The sequence below is a fragment of the Oncorhynchus keta genome, chromosome 1, assembly GCF_023373465.1.
Source record: "Oncorhynchus keta strain PuntledgeMale-10-30-2019 chromosome 1, Oket_V2, whole genome shotgun sequence".
NCBI lineage: Eukaryota > Metazoa > Chordata > Actinopteri > Salmoniformes > Salmonidae > Oncorhynchus > Oncorhynchus keta.
The window spans coordinates 74,559,583-74,570,153 of record NC_068421.1 but is presented as its reverse complement, the minus strand read 5'-3'; the positions used below and the strand labels follow the sequence as shown (position 1 = coordinate 74,570,153).

Genomic DNA, 10,571 nt, shown 5'->3' with positions numbered 1-10,571 from the left:
GAATATCCCTGGTGGATGGTTTTCAATCAGGAGAGTAAGTAAATCAGTTCCATGTCCAATTCTACACAATCTCAACCACTTAAACAGTATGGGTAACACTTCAAACAGTAGCTCCTATAATAGAGGGATAAACCAATAACAGACAGAGGCTATATTCTTTCTGTAGATTTATTAGAACAAAGAATTGTCCCTACATCATTAGGACCAGAGTTTAGCTGTCGGCAGCCTCCTGTTCCTGAGCCCTGAGGAAGCTGGCCTTCTTCTGAGCAACGCGGTCTTTCCTCTGGGCCAGAGAGAGCTTGGCACGGTTCCACCTGGGGGAGACAAACATGTCAGAATTATTACATTACGATGCATTTTAACAATGTCAGGGAACATGACTACAATGCCAAGGGCAGGGGACAATGCAATAAGTAAACTGAAATGTGTTAAAATACAAAGAGGTAGATTGAAATGGAATTGACCCCAACTTGGACCATGATCATCTAGTCAAGTTCACCATCAGGTTTTAGTCCTAACAGCATTCCATATAAAATAGCCAAAATTGCTCATCAACTTGCCTCTTCTTCTTGACTTCTTTCTTGGGCTTCTTTTCATGGACTGGGTTGTTACGAATGCCAGCATGGGCCTTTTTGTACATCTCCTGAACCTGCGAGAAAAGTGTGGCAAACAATAGTACCATGTAGTGGGTAAATAAAAGTACATTCCAGACCAAATACACATTAACACAACAGTACAGAAGCTCCTGCTGGATGCAGTATAGTTTTTACTTTACACACTTTTTTTTACACATCCAGTTGATAGGAATGAGTTGGATGCCAGTTGTATTTTAGGACTAGTACATATGACAAATGTATCAACTGTACTGCTCTCAGCCCCGTCTTGAAACGTTGAGTACATCAATTTGGGCAAATGAAGGACCAACTACAATTTGCTCAGCCTCAAGTCTATCATCATCAAGCAGCAGTTACTACATAGACTTATTGAAGAATTCCAAATCAACCCCTATCCCCTCCTGTAGATCAGAGAGCATTGATAAGATTGAAGCAATGGACAGTAAGTTAACACAGAATCCCAAACCAGGCCCTCGCCCCTACCAAATCGTTTTGAGGGCACTCTGGTGTCACGTGTTGCTGACAACTCCAAGGGACACTTCCTAAGTGACAAGGGAATTAAATGAAACCATTAACTTCAGGACACACGGGTGACTTGAATGACGTAATTGTGTTTTACATTTAAATAGGCCTCAGTGAACACTCAAACGCAAGGCCATGGGACTGGTTTGGGATTCAGCACAACTTTCCCTTCAGAATTTATTTGCATCATAAGCTGATATGATCCCCAGTATGCTTATAGGCATGAGGCCTAAGAATTTAACAGAGCAGTAGTAGCAACCCATGCTAGCTCAGGTTTAGTTTGGTTCAGTGAAAACCGGGTAGAACTGGGTGTGATACAATCCCAAGTGGCTAATAGTGCAGATAAACACGTAACCATCCAGCTGTGGTCTAATTTAACTAATATACACGTATTTGCAGGCACCTCCCGATACATCACAATGGGTTCAGTGTGAACTTTGAACTTGCCGTGTCAGGGGCAACACCATTCTTGATGAAGCGAGAGAACTGCTTCTTGTATGCGTCCTCATCCTCCTCCATCAGATAGCTCATGTACTCAGACACATTGACACCCATGATGTGCTTGCGGTGGACCTCTGCATTGAACTCTTTGCTCTCCGCATCATATCCAGGGAAGCGCTTAGTGCTAGGGGGAAAGGAAGGGGAAGAGGGGACAAGACCATGTCAGCCGGAAAGGGACTACTGACCCAGTCATATTGACTGAGGATTATAGGCAGTGCACTAAGACCAATAGTTTCACTAAGGCCATATGAAATGAGTGATTGCAGAACACCAAGAACATAACATTTGGCTGGTAAACTACTGATTCATATTGCTCTCAGCCCCGTCTTGAAACAGGACATGTTACATCAACCTGGGCAAATGAAGGACCAACTACAATTTGCTCAGCCTCAAGTGAATCATCATCAAGCAACACATAGATCCTGGCAACTTCAGAAGTACTAGCCTAGTCCCAGATCTGTGTGACTTACAAAACAAATCTTGACCTGGGGATGTATGCATCATGTGCCTCGAGTGGGAATGCTGACCTAGGATCAGTTTTGCCTTTACGATGACAATGAATAAGATTGTGGACAGGGGGAGCTGTTCCTAAATCAGCAGTCTTACGCCAAGACACTAGATACATACAGCCCCTGGCTACAAAAACGTGTTCTTAAGCCAGGGAAGTAATTACCTGTGGGGGATGGACAGGCCTCCGTCCACAGCCCCCTTCAGGGCTCCGAAAACCTTGTTGCCAGTGCTGGTTCTGGCGAGCCCTGCATCCAGGTAGCAGGTGAACGCACCTGGCTGACCGTCGATGCTCTCCACGTTGAACTCATCTCCAGTGACCTCCACCTGTCCCTCGTACACCTTGTCCAGGCCGAACTTGTTCAGCAGCTGGAGGGGAAGACAAAAACAGGATTAGAGAAATTTGTTGTAGTATTAAGCCAAGCTGACAACATTGGTAGTGTGTTCTCGCTCAGCAAGCAAGAAACACCGTAGGTGGCTAAAGCAGAGGTCCTGTATGACTCAGTTGGTAGAGCATCATGCTTGCAATGCCAATATTGTGGGTTCCATTCCCATGTTCATACAAATGTAGAAATGTATGCACACATGACTAAGTCTGCTAAACAGCATATTATATTAGTCAGTTGCTAAACAAGTGGATCAAGTCAAACGGACAGGTAGCCTTTCACCTGTAACTGCCAATTCCTCACAATGAGCAAAAAGAAATGCATGGTTCAATAGGATTGTTTGGCCATTCAGATGCAGAACAGACATACTTCATGTAATACAGGGAATCATGGCATCTCTATAACAAACAATCCAGAACACGATCCAGAGTTATGTCAATAACTTAGAAATTAGTTCACGGTGTAAAAGATTAAACAAGGTTTGAGGAAAGTAAATGGCACATGCGATGTTGAGAAAAGACACCTTTCATTAATGGGGTAGAAACATAGAATACACATTCACTAATAGTGCTGCAAACTGAACAAAACTGTGGAGGGACCCATCAGGTCAGAGCAGGGGTGTATGAGAGCTGATCTTACCCTGCGGGCCAGCAGCAGACCAGTGCAGTAGGCTGCTGCGTAGTTAGTCAGACCAACGGCGATCCCGTACTTGGGCAGCTCGTGGGAGTAGGCAGCGCACACGATCATGTCCCCCTCGATCTTGGCATAGGCAATCTGAAGCAAATCACATAACACAAGAAATAATGACAACATAGTCTACAACATTTAAGCCATAAGCGTGTGCTGCACCGATTTCTGGTAACCAACCCCTCATAGTATGGGATATCTCCGATTAACTCAAATCAAAGCATCATGGGACATCTCCGATTAACTCAAATCAAAGCGTCATGGGACATGTGAGAATGATGGGGTCAATCTAGTTGAATTGATCTGAGAACACAGTTGCACATTTTTCTAGGTGGATTAAACTGGACTAGAGCATGGTGCTTAGGTGGCAGAGTTGTGGGTTTGACTCGAACAGGCCACATGTGGAACTGTCAATTGTGTGTTACTGATGAATGTGTTACTGTCAAAAGCTGCTTTAGATAAAAGTTTCTGCTAAATGGATTGTCCATTCTGGTAATTCCAACATTTTCCCCATCTTACCTGGCAGACGATATCCCGGTTGGAGAAGCGGACGATCATCCTGTATTTGGGTGTGTTGTACTTGTTCTTATCTTGGATGACCAGGCGCTTACGGGCGAAGTAGTCCGTCTTTCCCTCTATGCAGAATAAGGATACCAAAGTCAGTGAGATGGAGGTTTATCAATGGAATGAATAGGGTCTTTAGTATGAAAGGAAATATCAGGACAGTCATGGCATTTGCATTCTTGCAACTCCAATCACGTGCTAAAACAAATAATCCCTTACCTCGCCTCCTCCTGAATTTGACCTGGTACCTCTTGAAGTAGGACTTATTTTTCACCACTTTCACAAAACCCTAAGACAGTAACGTAAATTAGCATGTCGGTAAACCTACCTAACTACTTTTCAACACACAAAGTAGACCTAACGTTACACATGCTGCACTGAAAGTTTATTTTATGTGGCCAAACTGTCAGACATTGTCACAACAAGTATTTGGCCCATCTTCGATGATGGGCTAGCTAGCAGTTAGTTAGCACTACTTTGCGATGTTCAGCACAGGGATGGATTTGGGGCACTGACCACACACATTATCCTATCCCGGTCCAAAATCTGTGCCATGCGATATATGAAAAGACAATTTCACCAACTGTCGAACTAGTTGACCACATTTTCTACTAGCCAGCCGGTGTGTTAAGTACTAGCCTCGGGCTAGTTTTAATTTCGACCCTACTCCGACTTTGGCAACACTATAAACATGTTTATTAGCGATTCACATCACTGGACTTGATTACAGACAAAGTAAACAATTCGATAGGAAGATCTCTACAGAGCTACAGGAAGCATGAATTGATTCAGGCGGCCATTAGGCCACGTTTGATAGACCCCCGTGAGAGGTAGCTGGACGGAATCCACCTTCATCTATGGCTTTCAAAAACATCTAAAACATGTGATTGCACACAACACATATCTGATGTCTTATATATGTATGTAGGAACATATTTTGGCGTTTTACTAACCATTTTCAGTCTTTTCTGTCTCCTTAACCAGGAGCCTGGAGTCAAAGACAGGGGATTTGACTCCGCTGCATTAGAAAAAGGAAGTTTGCATTGCGCATGTTGCGTAAATAGCGCGTAGCAGGATGTAGATTTAGAGTAAGACAAATGCTACACTGCCCTCTACTGTATAGGGTGGACAATGGCAATACCAGGTGATAAGATGTCTCCAACAACAGTACATGATAAAAAAATGTGCATCACTGAGGTATTTTCCTTTATGGGTTTGTAATAAACCCTCAACGTACATTTATTGAAGGCATTTGCAAAGTGCCCTACAACACAAATTACATCACACTGTGACTGTGCCATGCTGTGTGTGCATGCATATTATGAACATCTACTGAATAAAAATAAACATTGCTATAGGAACATGTTTATAATTAAAACAACAGACCCAAAGGATGTTGTACAGAAGACACATGGGACATCAAAGGGAGGGTTTCTCTGTAATTATGTCTGATTTTCATTCCATAGTAGACAGTATGGTGTAAGCAAGAGTCTTACGTCAGTGTTTTTTTAGGACAGACAAGGGTGTGGCTGATATAAGAAATATGATATGTTTGTAAGCACTGGAATTTCCATGTAAAACCAGAAAAGTTTCTTTGATGACCTTTTGTTCTTATGTGGATCACGATAGTCGGCTCTGCCATTAACCTCATTCTCACCTGTTTTAAAAAAGGCAAAAGTGCTTATTTTAGTCTGAGCTGGACAGCTGATAGCGAACCTTTATTTCAACATCTTCTGTCTGACATTGAATAGTCTCCCTGTCACTAATCTCCCGTGGGCAGATTCTGCATCGATTTTACTTCTGGGTTAACCGGAGATTACTCTTTCACCACCTCTGAGTGTGGCATGTTTGCTGTAATCCACTCTAGACAGCAACATTCCGAAACTTCCTGTGGAATTGATACTACTGTCAGAGGCAACAATGAGCCACAGGTGAGTTTGTGCTGTAGCGATTGGCTTCCAGTACTTTGCAGTTACCCTTGACTTTAGTAGACTACAGCTAATAGGAACATATTATTTTACAGAGCAAAAATAAACATCACAAGGTGTTATTATATGAACGCTGGTTTATGTGTTGGATGAACAACGACATTTAAGAACATACAGCTGTCGGGTTATACAATCCATCGGCAGGATAGAACAGCAGCCTCTGGTAAGACACGGGGCTGGGGCCTCTGCATATATGTGAACAACAGCTGGTGCACAATATCTAAGGAAGTCTCAAGGTTTTTCTCGCCTGAGGTAGAGTATCTCATGATTAGCTGTAAACCACACTATCTACCTAGAGAGTTTTCATCTGTATTTTTCATAGCTGTCTACATACCACCACAGACTGATGATGGCACTAAAACCTCGCTCAGTGAGCTGTATACCGGCATAAGCAAACAGGAAAACGCTCATCCAGAGGCGGCGCTCCTAGTGGCCGGGGACTTTCATGCAGGAAAATGTAAATCAGTTTGACCTCATTTCTGTCAGCATGTTAAATGTGCAACCAGAGGGAAAAATTATAGACCACCTTTACTCCACACACAGAGATAAAAAGCGTACAAAGCTCTCCCTCGCCCTCCATTTGGCAAATCTGACCATAATTCTATCCTCATGATTCCTGCTTACAAGCAAAAATTAAAGCAGGAAGCACCAGTGACTCAGTCTATAAAAAAGTTGTCAGATGAAGCAGATGCTAAACTACAGGACTGCTTTGCTAGCACAGACTGGAATATGTTCCAGGATTCTTCAGATGGCATTGTGGAGTACACCACATCAGTCACTGGCTTTATCAATAAGTGCATCAAAGAAGTCGTCCCCACAGTGATTGTACGTACATACCGCAACCAGAAGCCATGGATTACAGGCAACATTCGCTCTGAGTTAAAGGGTAGAGCTACCGCTTTCAAGGAGCGGGACTCTAACCCAGAAGTTTATAAGAAATCCCACTATGCCCTCCGACAAACCATCAAACAGGCAAAGTCTCAATACAGTACTAAGATCGAATCGTACTACTCTGGTTCCGATGATCGTTGAATGTGGCAGGGCTTGCAAACTATTACAGACTACAAAGGGAAGCACAGCCGAGAGCTGCCCAGTGACACAAGCCTACCAGATGAGCTAAATAACTTCTATGCTCGCTTTGAGGCAAGTAACACCGAAACATGGATGAGAGCACCAGCTGTTCCGGACGACTGTGTGATCACGCTCTCCGCAGCCAATGTGAGTAAGACCTTCAAACAGGTCAACATTTACAAGGCCGCAGGGCCAGACGGATTACCAGGACATGTACTCCAAGCATGCGCTGACCAACTGGCAAGTGTCTTCACTGACATTTTATTATTTTTTATTATTATTATTTTTTGCCCTTTTTCTCCCCAATTTTGTGGTATCCAATTGGTAGTTATAGTCTTGTCTCATCGCTGCAACTCCCATATGGATTCGGGAGAGGCAAATGTCGAGAGCCTTGCATCCTCTGAAACCGAACCAAGCCGCTCTGCTTCATGACACAATGCCCATTTAACTCAGAAGCCAGCTGCACCAATGTGTCGGAGGAAACACTGTACACCTGGTGACCGTATCAGTGTGCACCTAGCCCGGGCCCGCCACAGAATTCACTAGTGCGCCACGGGACAAGGACATCCATGGGGCGGTGCTAATTGTGCGGGCTGTGACAAAGCCTGGACTCGAACCCAGAATCTCTAGTGGCACAGCTAGCTCTGCGATGCAGTGCCTTAGACCACTGCGGCACTCGGGAGGCCCTTTCACTGACATTTTCATCCTCTCCCTGTCTGAGTCTGCAATACTACCAACAGGCTTCAAGCAGACCACCATAGCCCCCCTGTGCCCAAGAAAACTAAGGTAACCTGCCTAAATTATTACCGACCCGTAGCACTCCCCTCTGTAGCCATGAAATGCTTTGAAAGGCTGGTCATGGCTCACATCAACACCATTACGCCAGAAAGCCTAGACCCACTCCAATTTGCAAACCGAACCAACAGACCCATAGATGATGCGATCTCTATTGCAATACACACTGCACTTTTACACCTGGACAAAGGGAACACCTATGTGAGAATGCTATTCATTGACTACAGCTCAGCGTTCAACACCATATAGTGCCCTCAAAGCTCATCACTAAGCTAAGGACCCTGGGACTAAACACTTCCCTCTGCAACTTGTTCCTGGACTTCCTGACGGGCTGCCCCCCAGGTGGTAAGTGTAGGTAACAACACATCCACCACGCTGATCCTCAACACGGGGGCCCCTCAGGATTGCGCGCTCAGCCCCCTCCTGTACTCCCTGTTCACTCATGACTGCACGGCCAGGCACGACTCCAACACCATCATTAAATTTGCTGATGACACAACAGTGGTAGGCCTAATCACCGACAACGATGAGACAGCCTATAGGGAGGAGGTCAGAGACCTGACCGTGTGGTGCATGGACAACAACCTCTCCCTCAATGTGATCAAGACAAAGGAGATGACTACAGGAAAAGGAGGACCGAGCACGCCCCCAACCTCAACGACGGGACTGTAGTGGAGCAGGTTGAGAGTTCCTTGGTGTCCACATCACCAACAAACTAACATGGTCCATTACAGTCATGAAGAGAGCATGACAAAACTTATTCCCCCTCAGGAGACTGAAAAGATTTGGCATGGGTCCTCAGATCCTCAAAAGGTTTTACAACTGCACCATCGAGAGCATCCTGACGGGTTGCATCACTGCTTGGTATGGCAACTGCTTGGCCTCCGACCGCAAGGCACTACAGAGGGTAGTGCGTACGGCCCAGTATATCACCGGGGCCAAGCTTCCTGCCATCCAGGACCTGTATCTATGCATAGTCACTTTAATAACTCTACCTACATGTACATATTACCTCAATTACCTAGGCGGCGGTGCCCCAGCACATTGACATTGACTCTGTCCCGGTACCCCCTGTATATAGCCCCGCTATTGTTATTTACTGCTGCTCTTGAATGATTTGTTATTCTTATCTCTTACTTTTTAAATTATTATTTGGGGGTATTTTCTTAAAACTGCATTGTTGGTTAAGGGTTTGTATGTAAGCATTTTACTGTAAGGTCTACCTACCCCTGCTGTATTCGGCACATGTGACAAATACAATTTGATTGGATTTTTATTGTATTATATGATATTGTTTAGGTTATTTTTAATGACGTGAAAAGCATCATACACAATTATCAAATGGGTCTATATTTAAGCAATCAGGCACGAGGGGGTGTAGTATGTGGCCGATACAGCCCTTAGCCCTTATATTGGCCATATATCACAAACCCCCGAGGTGCCTTATTGCTATTATAAACTGGTTACCAACGTAATTAGTGCAGAAAAAATCAATGTTTTGTCATACCCATGGAAAACTGTCTATACCACAGCTGTCACCCAATCAGCATTCAGGGCTCGAACCACCCAGTTTATGATCTCTGACGCCAGGACAGCGGAGTCAATCACCACCTTCCGGAGACACCTGAAACCCCACCTCTTTAAGGAATACCTAGGATAGGATAAAGTAATCCTTCTCACCCCCTTAAAAGATTTAGATGCACTATTGTAAAGTGGCTGTTCCACTGGATGTCATAAGGTGAATGCACCAATTTGTAAGTCGCTCTGGATAAGAGCGTCTGCTAAATGACTTAAATGTCTGATAGTGTATTTTGTTTTGTGCTAACAAGAAATAATAGACATGAACTTGATACATTTTTCAAAAGTCTGTTGTCAAAAACCTAGCTATAGCTAGGTTTATAGAGTTTATAAAGAGGTCAAATAGTTGATCAAGGAACTTGAAGGTTTGTTATTTAAACTACTGTAGCTAAGTGTAAGGTAATATAATAAACAGTAGAGGGCAGTAGTAGTGTACTATTTTTCGGTAGTTGGGTTTTTCAGGTCGACCAACGTGACGCATGCTCTGTACGGTAGATGTAAACATTGGAGCTGCCCTTTTGTTGGCACGAGCTGGCTGTCGATTTGTGTACACGTATTCGGCTCGATGGGTTGTTTGGACGTGGAGCTGTTGCCTGGTGGAATCAGCTAGCTAACTAGGAGACTCGGCCTAAAAATAAATCCGAAACCAGGCTATTGAACTTGTTTAAATTAAATTGCGCAAGTCTGTGCTGTTGTACTTTGGCCAATGGAAAGTTAATGTTTATCTCTCAGGGTTGAAAACGCGACTAGGCACGGTAAGCGCGGTTCAGACTTTTTTTTTATGAGCAAGGAGCTGTTGCTTTGGCTAACTAACTACAGTAGCTAGCTAGCTAACGTTTTAAAGTGTTTGGAAATAGCATGGAGCTAAAAATGTGTTTCGTATGTTGGTATATAGAGCACTGTATTTCAGGTAGGCTTTTTATGTCTCTAAATAGGTACTTGTTTGGGTATTACAACAAGCTAAGCTAGCAATCTAACTAACGTTAGCAACTTTCATAAGCTGTTAGCTCATCGAATATATGCACAACGGTTAGCTATGAATTCATAAATCATTGCTAGTTTTAACTTCATGCAAAATGTTTACTGAATCCTGTAGCAATCCAATGAACTTTAACAGACAATTAGTTATAATGTGAACAGCGAACAAACTCACGCCTCATTTATAATGACTGTAGAAACAACCCCCGTTATACACATTTCAGTTGCTGTACACGTTAGTTACGTTTTACTGTCATAGTAAAGTTAACGTTAGGCACACAATGGTGGAACTGAAATGTTTTATTTGCTAATAGTTTTACACTTCCGAGACGGCATATCTAATTGAAGGAAATCTCTTTCTAGTCCACCACAGTCAATTT

At 43.6% G+C, this 10,571-nt stretch overlaps 2 protein-coding genes across 3 annotated transcripts in view; one reads left to right on the top strand and one right to left on the bottom strand.

Moving 5' to 3' along the window:
- Positions 1 to 154: 154 nt before the first annotated feature.
- Positions 155 to 5,658, bottom strand: LOC118393149 (60S ribosomal protein L5-like). Its single transcript, XM_035785515.2, has 9 exons — positions 5,602 to 5,658; positions 4,735 to 4,881; positions 4,001 to 4,070; positions 3,737 to 3,852; positions 3,170 to 3,304; positions 2,311 to 2,513; positions 1,584 to 1,761; positions 561 to 649; positions 155 to 314 (listed from the first exon to the last, which is right to left on the bottom strand). The coding sequence occupies exons 1-9, from the start codon at positions 5,656 to 5,658 to the stop codon at positions 212 to 214; spliced, it is 1,098 nt and encodes a 365-aa protein (XP_035641408.2). The 3' UTR covers positions 155 to 211.
- A 4,026-nt stretch (positions 5,659 to 9,684) lies between these two features.
- LOC118393086 (ecotropic viral integration site 5 protein homolog) overlaps positions 9,685 to 10,571 on the top strand; it is a 61,870-nt gene continuing 60,983 nt past the window's right edge. Inside the window, exon 1 of one of the 2 annotated variants that reach the window (XM_035785378.2) lies at positions 9,685 to 9,968. The gene's annotated coding sequence lies outside the window, so the exon portion shown is untranslated. The remainder of the gene's footprint in view (positions 9,969 to 10,571) is intronic. The other variant, XM_035785397.2, reaches the window with a different exon arrangement.